This window comes from Oculina patagonica, unplaced genomic scaffold (genome assembly GCF_052425735.1).
Source record: "Oculina patagonica isolate OP01 unplaced genomic scaffold, crgOcupat unplaced3, whole genome shotgun sequence".
Lineage (NCBI taxonomy): Eukaryota > Metazoa > Cnidaria > Anthozoa > Scleractinia > Oculinidae > Oculina > Oculina patagonica.
Genome location: NW_027558145.1, coordinates 536,521 through 548,264, shown reverse-complemented (window position 1 = coordinate 548,264; position 11,744 = coordinate 536,521). Strand labels below are relative to the sequence as shown.

The following is an 11,744-nucleotide window of genomic DNA, read 5'->3' as shown; positions in this document are numbered from 1 at the left end:
TACGGAGAGCGTTGCGAGCTTTTGTATACAGACACAGACAGCCTTTTGCTTGAGATAGAAACAGAAGACGTTTACGCGGACATGGCAAAAAACATTGACAAGTACGACACAAGCGACTACCCAGAAGAGCATTCACTTCATTCAAACGAAAACAAAAAGGTGTTGGGAAAAATGAAAGACGAATGCGCAGGAAAACTAATTTCAGAGTGTGTTTGTTTGAGGCCAAAAATGTATTCAATAATGACAGAAGACAAAAAAAATATAAAAAAAGCAAAGGGGGTAAAAGAGTGTGTGACAAAGAATAAGATAGATCATGAAAACTTCAAAGATACACTTTTTCAAAACAAGGAAAGCTTTCACGAAATGCACATGCTAATAAGCTATGCCCACGAGATGTATTCAATAGTGGTAAACAAAAAATCGCTGTCCTCCTTTGACTCAAAGCGATGGATAGCGGATGATGGGATACATACAAATGCTTACGGGTATAAGTTTTGCGAAACAAAGCCTACATAAACATAACGTTTAGAGCTTTTCTGAGCCCAAGGGGCTCAAGCACTAAGTGCTTGGTGGTAACTGTTCATTTGGAGGAATAACAAGCAATTCTTCACGCACGAAGCCGCGCTTTGGACCATCGTGCAAGTAATAAAGAACTGGCTGATTAGGTTTAGTAACAGACCTTTCAATGCTGTAGACTTTTAATGACCAAATCGGATCTGTAGCCCTTTTTACGCCGCCTTCCAGCTCGCCAGGTTGGTAGAGAAAGCGCACATTAACGAGAGAGGGGAGTTTTTTTCTTTCTTGCCAACAGGTCTTGTATATTTTGAGGACGGTTTTGACGAAACAGCCTTTTCTTTAATTGCAGCAGCAGGTTTCTTACCAGTAAGACTGGTTACTTCGTTGTTTAGAGCGGCAACAACTTCTGGAAGCCTTTTTACCCACGCTGTCGACCGCTGGCCAGATGGCAGGTTCATCTCGACACCGTACTGATAACCAAACAGGCGCCCTGCCAGTGTTTGATTAAAACGTTCAACAATAGCTTGATCTCTGTGAATGTTAACACGCCCGCGTCTAATATAGGTTTTGTGATTTTCCATTTCTTTAGTAACAGCTCCCATGAATTCGCGACCAGGGTCAACTTGCAGCATCTGTGGCCATTTTAGTGCACTTCGCCTGTAAATTGTCTGAAAACCTTTTGCAACCTCAGTTGAATCTTTGGAGGTCAAAGGCTCGGCCTCTTTGAAACGGCTGGCAACGTCAAAAACAGTCAGCGCGTATTTGTAAACTTTTCGCCCTCGCGGCAGTTTGTCGTGTGGCAGAAAAAGAAGGTCCGCCTGGTGGACCGCGTTAGGAGAAGAAACATCGAATTTTGGGCGAGGAACGTATCGTGGTGCCGGAAGGTAGATCTGCCAAAGGGCCTGCTTAACGAGCCACTTTTTAGCAGCATCTTCGGAAACCTTGGCCGCCTCGGCTAATTTTTTTATCGCTGCAATTCCCTTCCAGTAGCCCTGGGGGCTATAGTAGACTTTCGAGATCTTTGCATCCATGCGTATACAAGAAAAAAAAGAAACGTTTAAAGAAACCGAAAGGCAGCGTACCCAAGAGCAAGAGCGCCTGCGCCAACAAACATCAGTTCACCTTGTTTCTGCTGCTCGCTTGGCTGATAAAAATCAGAGAACTTGGGTTCTTTCGGAGGAATCATTTGTTTGTCAGGATGTGCCTGGTTGTAGAGTTTGAAAGCGTAGTCTGTGTTCGTAAAGTTCTGTTTGGCCTGCTCTTTTATTTCCGCGTTGGTTTGTATCCAGTCGAGGAGCTTGGTGCGGTCGCGAGAGTATTTCGCGTAAGCTGCCTGGTAAGCCTCGAGAGCTTTGTCGTGTCTTTCTTTTTCTTTCAAAGCGGCGTCATCTCCGCCACCCAAAGCTCGAGCAAGATAGTTGCCGCCAATGAAAGCAGCAGCGTTCAAGATAGCTCCGCCAGCCATAATCGCTACGCTTGCCATTGTGTGTTTTTGTTCTTATATTATGATATTTTTTTTTAATTGGTGGGGAGAATTTTCTGGTCCTCGAGATACTGTTTAAGTGCAACGCTGCCAGCCATGACGGCTGTGAACTTTACATAGTTCATAAAACTGCTGCTTGGGTCGGATGTGAAGTTTTCTTTCACAACTTTTTTGGCAGCCCAGCCGATTCCGGCGGCGAGACCTGTAATGGTGGCGGCATCCATGAGTGTTTTCACGAGCTTGTTGTCAGACATGGTGTTTGTTATAAAAAAAAAAAATAAATATTTAAATTGAAAAATAATTTTATGAATTCTTTTAATCTCATCAAAGAGTTCTAATAAAAAAAAAGTTAATTGCTGAAGTCAGAAAGTAAAACAGAAATCACTTTCTTAAAAACTTTCGATGGTCAAACCAAGATCATCAACCGCAGAATTAAAGATTTTTTGCATTTCAGCAAACACCGCACATTTTGCTTTTACAATCATCTCTTTTCTTTTTTCTTCATTTTCTATTTTTTCATACTCTTTTTTAAGTATTCTTAAATCCTCATACCTCCTGTTTAAACTTTGTGCAGATTTTTCAGCAATTGCATAAAAATTTTTTAATTTTTCTGGTTCCAGCCGGTTTAAATAGGCTTTTCCCTCATTTAAAGCAGCTGTTGCTCGCACCTCATCTTTTTCAAAGCATTTTGAAAGCATAGAAAGCACAAAAAAGTTTCCAAAATCCATTGGGTCAGGCATAGTGTATGTCCTCGTGTCGGTCATCGTGTTTTGTATACTTTAAAAAATCGAATGTTTAAATGAAAATTATTTAATAATTTTTTTAATCCATCGGACGGATTCCTCTTTTTGAGCCATTTTGGTTTGTTGGTTGCGGAATTCTAGAGCCCGTTTGGCGCGTGTCTGAAGAACGCGTTGCAACCCTTCCAATACTTTCTGCTGTGACTGGTGTGTCATCAGTTATAAGAGTTGGCGGAGCTTTAAATGTTGGACTTCTTTTTTCGTTTATAAAGGCTTTTATGTCTTCGCGTTTCACATAAGTTGTAACGATTGCAACGCCGATACCAAGCAAAGATATCCATTGATTTGTGGTGAGACCGCTTGATTGCGGCTGAGCCTCGGGCGGAGCTGGTTCCGTTACGGCCGGTGGTGTTACACTTCGCTTAGCAGATGCAGATTTCTTTTCCTTTTCTTTTGCAATTATTGCAGCAGCCTCGACAGCAGCTTTTTTCTGTGCTTCACGAGCCTGTTTTGTTTTTTCAGCTGCAAGCTTGCCAGCAGCAACTCGCTTTGGATTTTTGGCAGGCTTTGTTGCTGGAGTTGTTGAAGTAACTTGTTTCTGTTCTTCTTGAGCGATCGGAGTTTGTTCGAGCTCGGCCATTTATATAATAAAAAAAAAAAAATAATATTTAAATAGAAAATTGCTCAGCAAGATTTTTTGCTAAGCAATTGCTAAGCATTGTTCAGTAATTACTTAGCATTTTCTTAGCATTGCTCAGAAAAATCTTCAGTAGTGTTTGTGTCCGCATCTTTGGAAGCACCTTTGGTTTCGCACAGCGAAGTGTGCGACTTTGTAGCTTCGTTTAAAACAATGTGCTTTGTTGTGATGAGCGCAGCATTTGCAACGGCAAGAAAGCGGCCGCATTTCAAAGCCAGACCGCCTGCCAAAGTGGACAGCTCTTTACTGATAATGTAGTCGTTTTTGAGTTCCTTTTGATAATCATTGACGTCCTTGATATTTACGGCCTTACCAACGACTTTGGTAACAAGAAAAATAAAGCTGTCAATCAAGCTGTCGGTTGTTTTGGATCCAACGTATGCCTCATATCTCTTTAAGTACTTTTCAACTTCTTTATCTGTCAAGCGCTTCACCTGCTCGTGTGTCAGTTGCACACCGATTGCTTCTTTGGCTTTTCCTGTTGAAACAAGGATTGCAAGCTGTTCACGCAAAGCAGGAATGTCAGGGCCTTGAATGAGTGCCATAGCGCTTTCTGTACTTTCTGGTTCAGCTCCTAGCAGTTCCATTACGGAAGCTAATTCTTGTTCACATGCAGCATCGGGTGAGGTTGTTGCGAACGGGTCAGCCATTTATTACTCTAAAAAATATGTTCAATAAAAAAATTTTGTGCCGTAAGGGTGGCGATGAGAAATGACAAGATGCGAAAACTTATTTTTTTTTAGCTTTAAAATGATTTCTTTGTAATCCTCATTGGCAAGTTCGCCAGCGTAATCCTCAAAGATTGCCTTCGTGGTCTTGGCAGAGGGGGTGTAAAAGAAAACGATTGCCGCAACATTTTCGCGGAATGAGGATGTTATGCTTGTCAATTTTTGAGTTAACACCCATATGCTCAAGCCTGCGTGGCGAGCAGAGAAAGCAAGATTCACCAATTCACCCGTTCTTCCCTTTACATCTTTCGATGCAGCACAGTCGTCGAGGATGATAAGCGTGTTCGTACCCTCAAAAAGAAATCTTGAAAGCCTTAACCAAGATTCCACCTCGTGCTGCTCACAAATTAAAACAAAAAATCGAAGATCTTCCTCAGCAAAGCGATAATAAGTCTTGTTGTGCGCGAACGTCGGGCAGATTAGCACGATGTAGTCAAACTTGCCTCGGAAAGTGCCACAAAGCTGATTGACCACGTACCTTGTTTTTCCTGAGTTCGTTGGTCCAACAATGAGAGCGTTGAAGGGTATGTTGGCAGGATCCATGCTTCGCTTTGCGAAAGCTATATCAATACTCAACACTTTCTAATTCTTTATTTACAATAGAAAATTGTGCATCAGCGATAGCGAAAATGTAGCATTTGACATTCCCTGATCCTGAGGCTGTTCTCTGTATCTCTAAATTAACGCCATCCTTTGTGTTCACCAAGCGGAGCCCGCTGCCGTGCATGTTGTTGTCGCTCATGGAGCGAAGGTCAATGAAAAGCCCGAACTTTTTTTCTGCATAAAACTTTGTGGCGTTATTAAACATTTTTTGGTCTGCGTTTTTGCCAAAGAACCTGAGAACTTCCTCCCACATGTCTCTTCCTTCAACGCCCTGACTGTACACCTTATTTGGAACGCCATTCACGCTGATTTTTACATTTGTTATGTCAGGGTTAAAGAAAGATTCTGTATCTCTTGCACCTGCGGCGTGGGGTTCAGGAAAAAGAAGTAGAAGTCCCTTCAAGGAGCGCTTTGGGACGTTAATGCTTTCGTTTATTATCGTGTCAGTAGCTTTTTTTACTGTGATCGTTTTGTAATTATGCACATGCTCGTAAAAGAAACTTTTGCCGTTAATGTAAGTGCTTTCTACTTCTCTTGCAAGTTCTTTGTGATAAATAGCCTCGTATTCGAGTTGGATGTCAGTTAGCTCATACCCAAGTTTTGATGGATCTGTTCCTCTTACAACCACATTTGGACTGTTGAGTTTTATCTCGAAGACAAGCTCGTCTGCGAGTGCGCGCGGATAGAACACGCCATGGTCTCTCAAAATCTCGTGATCAAGCGGGATACGATACTTGCTTCCATACACTTCTGCCAGCTTCTTTTCCACGTCAACTCCTGATTTATTTTTGTCACCAGCGTTTGAACGGATTTTGCATAAATCCTCGGACTGTATACCTTCAAGAAACATGTTGCTGCGCTTTTCTACCGGCAGAAAAAGGTCCTCGAAAAGTTTGTAGACGTCGTAAGCGTTCGTATCCTGCAGCGTTTCTCCAGAAAACTTGACCACCATCCTTGAGACAAGCGCCCTGGTGACGTTGTTTACGAGAAAGTTGTTGGGCTCGCCGCTCACCGTTAAGTTGAACACAAGAGCCAGGGAGCCTGGCACGAGAACTACGCCTTCTTCAAGCTTAGGCACAGCAACTCTCAGAATTTCTTCTGGAGACGCTTTATTCGGGTTAAATGTAATGCGATGTCGCACTCTGTCTGCCTTGAGCGCGTTTGGTGTTTTCTCTTCGAACGTTGGTCTGTGTCTTTCGCTCACGACAGCCATTGTATATTTAAATTAAAAAATGTATTTATTTAATATAACATGGCGGCAGAAGGTGGCTTTGGTGACAGAGATCCTCTTTTGGAACATACAGACGACCGTGACGACCGTAATGACAACGATGACAGCGATACAACAGGCCCATTCCAACCTGGAGGGGCATCAACGCCCGGACCAAGCGAACAAATACCAATGAGAACTACCACGATGAATAGGCCGCCTGAGCGCGGCTCACACACTGCAGAAACCTCTTTTATCGAGGGCCGTGGTAATCTGACAAGGGAATTTCAGATACAAGAGGCTCATAAAACGATCAAATACTATTTCCCAGAATATGATGAAAGCCTTGATTTGACTATAAACGATCGTGGCAAAATCGTTGCGAAAGGGCCAAAAGGTGGAAACATTGAAATTTTTAAAGCAGACGGAAAAACACTTCTTTCTGCTTTCAGAAATAGATTTAAAACAAAACTTGGCTTGCAAAGAGACGACTTCTTAGACAAACAAAAAAAAGAAAAGGGAAAATTGGGAAAATATATTTCCGATCAACAAAAAATTTCAAAAGATACCTCTAAAAAGAGTTCAGAAAGAGCTTTGGCGGAGCGAAACATAAAAAAGGCAAAAGAAGAAATAGGGAAAATTGATAATCGAATAAATGTTGTTGAAAAACAGACACTTGGACAAGAAACAAGAATTCCAGAAGCACCCACTTTACAAGAATTCCAACAACATGAAGAAGAAAGGCTCGAAATGGAAGAGGAAATACAACAAGAGAGACAAGAACAAGAAAATATTGCAAACGACGAAAACAGGCCACAAGCGGAAAGACAACAAGCTCGCGAAAGAGTTGATAACTTGAATCGAGAAATTAATGAAATAGAAAATGAAAGAGAAGAAGAGATCGAAAGATTGTCTTTAACAGACAAATTAAGAGAAAAGGTAAAAGCGATTTTCAAAAAATATGGCTTCACCGTCACAGCAGTTTTGCTTGCCGTTGGCACGACTATTGGCGTAATTCTGAGTTCTCTCTCAAACGGTTTAAAAGGTTTAGCAAAAGGTGTTGGTGACGGTCTTCAGACACTTGGCAAAAAAATTGCAAGTATTCTGCCGGGCCTCCTTGGCTCGATCGCCAGTTTTGTGTTTCGAACGGCCGGCCAGGTGATCAGCTTCCTCGGCAAGAATGCTTGGCTTTTGATTGTCGGTGTTGCTATCTTTCTTATCGAGCGAGTTACAAAACGAAGCGAGCGCTAAGCGCTAGAGGGCGCGAAGCGCCGGTGCCCCTTGGGCACCCTCAAAGAGCTCGGCTGACTGCAAACGCAACAATAACGGCACCAGCAATAAGGTAGGTCTTGTTTTTTTCGTGTGCTGTATCTTCAGTGTCTGGCTTCTGCTTTTCGTCTGTTTTTGTCACAGTACCCGCTGAAGGCGTATGTGGCGCCGGCTCTTTTTTTGCAGCTTTGTGAATCGGGTTTGACGAATGACTTGTTGGTCTATTAACTTTTGATGGCCCACCGCTCATACTTGTTGCGCCCACTTTTTTTGTAGCTTTATTAACCTCATCATTCACTCCTAATTTCATCCCAACAACAGCCTGCTTAAGCTGGTTATTGTAGCCAACAACGCTTTCTGTGTTTATCACCATACGAGCGGGCATCAGCCAGGCACCTGGGCAGACTGCAAGGTTAAGCCGAACCTTAGCTTCGTCGATGGCTAGTTGGTATCTTTGGACCGACTTTGCCAGATCAGGTTGCCTTATAGCGTCTTCAACCAACACGAGGAACTCACTTTGCGCTTCCTTTGCACGGCCGCCTGTTCCAAGTATGCTACTTCGAACGTTCACCTGCGAACCGAGAATACAGTAGACAAAAGCCTCTATCGACTGGTTTACTCTCGACAAACCTGCCTGAGTAAGCCCTTCAGTGCCGTTAGGACAAAACCAGTCTGCCTGTGCATATGCAGCATCGTCTGGCTCGATGTATTGAATCAAGTTACCTTTGCTTGCAGCTCCCCCTTCGTCCGAAAATTTATCGTAATCGGGGTATTTTGCTCCAGTTTTGTTTGGTCCAATGTTAGTAATCCAGATATAAACGTTACCAAGTCCGTGGTTTGCGCCTGTTGTGAAACGGAAATCGCTTGACGGGTCGACACCGAACTCAGCACATATTCTTTTGTACGAAGCCACGTCGTACTTGTTGTCGAACTGGCTAAACGTTGGGTCGCCAGGCAAGGCGCTTACGCTCTGAATCCCCCCCATCTGAAACAATATTCGCCTTATCGTGAAATAAACGTGAAAAAGGTAAAAATTTCGCACAATCGGTGGCAAGCTAAGAGATGAGTGTTCTTCATCGAAAATTTCTCGGCTTATACCGCAGCCTGTTGTCGCGCACCATACCGCAAAGTTAAGTTGCTGTGGCCAATAGCCCATATTTTGGCTAGCAAGCCACCTTTTTGACTCTTTTCCTGATGTATGCTTCAGTTTTGTTTTTTGAAAAATCTCTCTTAATTTCGTTGTGAAATATTGGTCTGGTGTGACGTAGATGTTGATTTTGCTGTTAAATATTTTTTTCAAACTCGGTGCGGCTTCGTGAAATCCAACCGCGGGAATTGGCAAAGATGAGCCTTTTGCGCCGCTTGGTGACAGCTGTTGTGGAAAACCGCCTGAAATTTGATTCACCCCCAGTGCTTTTTTCATCTCTGGGCTCCAATATTTGCTGTCAGAGCCAAAAACATTTATCAAATGGCCTTGCCCTGCCTTGAAATAAATGTCTGCCGTTGCTGTGTGGTTGTAAGCGAACTCAACCTGTGCAACAAATTTTGTTCGGTCAGCGTTTGGATATTTTGCAAGAAAAGGTTTCCATGCATTGTCTTTTGCCGCTTCAGAAATTGTTGTTGCTTCTGGGGTTTTCATCCACTTCATAAAATCTCTTGTTTTTGCATCCATGGTCCTCTTTTATATTAAACATTTTTTATTTTTATTTAATATAAAAATGGTTGTGCTGACTGTTACCACAAAAGAAAATCCGAACACTGTTTATTTTGACCAGCCTATTCCAAAACCAAGCTATATCCGGCTTTTAAGTTGTTCTCTTTACAACAGCTGGAATAGTTTGGAAAAGGATGGAATAGTTTTTTATAAACAAGTGAACAAGGAAGAGAAGGCGCGTTATATACGGCAAGGAAACTTCTCACTCGATGACATTGGGAGTATTTTTGAAAAAGGATTTCCAGAGAAAAACATGTTTTCTGTAACAAAAGGCATTGCAGGTCGTTCATTGATAATAAAAGCAAAAGAGCCCAATTTAAAAGCTTTTGGACTGAATGGAAGTCTTATTAAGTTCTTTAATTTGCCTGGGTTTGAGAATTACGCAAGTATTGAAAAGGAATATTTTGAAACAATTGAGGTAAATAATGTTTCAAATCCTAAAAATTACTTCATCAACTGTGACCTTATCGACAAGCAACAAAGCTTGCTAAATGGTAAGCCATCAAGCCTTTTAGCGTTTTTTGACATACGTGGAAAACCGTATGAAAAAGTTTATTACCAAAATACACATTTTAACGTCTTGCGCGACGTTTCTGCTGAAGAAAATGTATCATCTCTGACTCTTTCGATTAGAGATGAGAATGGAAAGCCATTCGATTTTAACGGCACAAATCTTACATATGAGTTGGAATTGAATTAAATTAAATACAAAAATAACTTTTATGTATACGAGACCATGTCATCTGCTAATGTGCTCCCGAGTGCCCCTGCTTATGGTGATCGCGAAGAAACACAACTTTATCCAAGCCTCCCAACAAATGCCGAGAATTTTCGGCTGACTGAAATAAGTAAAATTGAAAAAGAAATATCCGCTGAAGCTGAGCATTACAGGCTTGTGTTAAAAAAATATAAAAAAGTCCGGAAAGTTATTCACTATTCCGTGGTCTGTCTTGGCGCCGTGACGGCAGCTCTGTCTTCTGGAGCTGTTGCGACTTCACTTACTGGTGTTGGAATTGTTATCGGCGTTCCTGTTGCAGCAGTAGCAGGTATATCTGGCGCAGCTTCCACTGGCCTGTCAGTTATCAACAAAAAGCTTGAACGTAAAGTTAATAAGCACTCAAGAATCCTCGCTCTGGCTGTTGCAAAACATGACTCGATAAACAGCTCTGTCTCACAAGCTCTGAATGATAATCTTGTTTCTGACAAAGAGTTTCAACTGATCACACGAGAAATGCAAAAATATCGCCAACTTAAAGATACTTTACGCTCAAACTTTGCAAAAAAACAAACAAATTCACTCCAGCCAGACATCGGAAAAATTCGGGAAGAAATCAAGAGAGAAGAACGCAAAAGATTGGAAAAAAAACTTCTCGAAAGTGCCACCGACATTTCGAAATAAAATTTCAGTCCAATAAAACATTTTTTCATTTTATAAAAGAATGATTGTCTGCGCTCATCTTGTCGTTTACTTTGTGATGGAAGCATTGTCGTTCGAGTTGCAAAAAAATGTTCGAGACATCACAAGAGAGGTTGTTGTTTGCCTGAACGAGGCAAAATAAAAGGTTAAAGCGTGCTTAAAGTGACTTTCAGCCGAGTCGAAATCAGAAAAAAAATAAACACTTGATTTAATCCCCACAGTCAAGGGCTTGTCTGAACAATGCATGCAAATTTTTTTTGTGTGTGTGGGTGAATGTCCCACAGCGTCAGACTTATGCAAATCAACAGCTTTTTAATGATATAATAAGCAATCAATAAACATTACAAGTGTGTTAAGTAAAATAATTTTATTCAGTTGCTAAGTTAAATGTTCGTTGACAACGGCGGACATCTATGGCCGCGGTATCCAAGGTAAATTGTTCGTTGACAACGGCGGACATTCATGGCCACGGTATCCAAGGTAAATTGTTCCTTGACAACGGCGGACATTCATGGCCACGGTATCCAAGGTAAATTGTTTCTTGACAACGGCGGACATCTATGGCCACGGTATCCAAGGTAAATTGTTCGTTGACAACGGCGGACATCTTATGGCAGCGCGGCGTCTGTCCTTTGATGACTTGACAAGTTTTGGTCAATTCGGGTTACGCGTAACCCATTTGCATTCCAATTAGGCTTGTAACTTGGCCGATTTTTGTCAAGTTTGGCAAAACGCTTTAGTTGTATCAGGCTATCGTTAGACATCTACAAATGAATCATTTCGATAAACTGAGTTAAATCTTCTTAATTTTGATCAAAAAAGGTTTGATTAACGTCTTCAAGCTTCCGATATACTTAACCTTGCAATAAAACTTCACGCGACCAAGCATCTGATTGTTGTCCGTAATTGCTTCGGTTTCGTGAAGAGAAGGCACGAATAGCTGATGGTAAATATTATAATCGGACCCTCGTTTGTCGTTTCCAAATGATTCATGTCCGTAAGCTGTGTCTTTTGCTTCTTTTTCAATGAAGGTTTGATAAACGTCTTCATACATCGGCCATGCTTGCTTGTGTAATACAAAAAAGCTTATGTGAATAATATAAAGCTATAATTTTAACTGTGATTGGTTACAAAAGACGTCATTACATCGGGAAATAACCTATTAACTAAAAATAGTAATGACGCCTGGTGAATAAACTTACCGTGATCTTAGGGTGCGTTTCTTTGGGAAAATCCAAAATTGGATCATTGATCTCAGATCACACGGATACTTTGCTCCCAAAGAAACGAAGAATCCGAAAACGGATTTTTTGCCATGACAACCCCGTAAACACATTTCGCACAGAACATAAAATATCAGCACAAAT

The 11,744-nt window shown here is 41.6% G+C and overlaps 1 protein-coding gene across 1 annotated transcript; it reads right to left on the bottom strand.

Moving 5' to 3' along the window:
- Positions 1–10,729: 10,729 nt before the first annotated feature.
- On the bottom strand, positions 10,730–11,447 carry LOC144640411 (uncharacterized). Its single transcript, XM_078499567.1, has 2 exons — positions 11,237–11,447; positions 10,730–11,141 (listed from the first exon to the last, which is right to left on the bottom strand). Exons 1-2 carry the CDS (start codon positions 11,429–11,431, stop codon positions 10,986–10,988), a joined length of 351 nt encoding a protein of 116 aa, XP_078355693.1. The 5' UTR covers positions 11,432–11,447; the 3' UTR covers positions 10,730–10,985.
- Positions 11,448–11,744: the final 297 nt, after the last annotated feature.

What these genes read in the sequence shown, in the direction of transcription:
- LOC144640411 (XM_078499567.1), bottom strand. Translation starts at nt 11,431, where the DNA reads ATGTATGAAGACGTTTATCAAACCTTCATTGAAAAAGAAGCAAAAGAC. An exon ending in GCGTGAAGTTTTATTGCAAG is followed by an intron (nt 11,142 to 11,236) that starts GTTAAGTATATC and finishes ATTCATTTGTAG; the next exon opens with ATGTCTAACGATAGCCTGAT.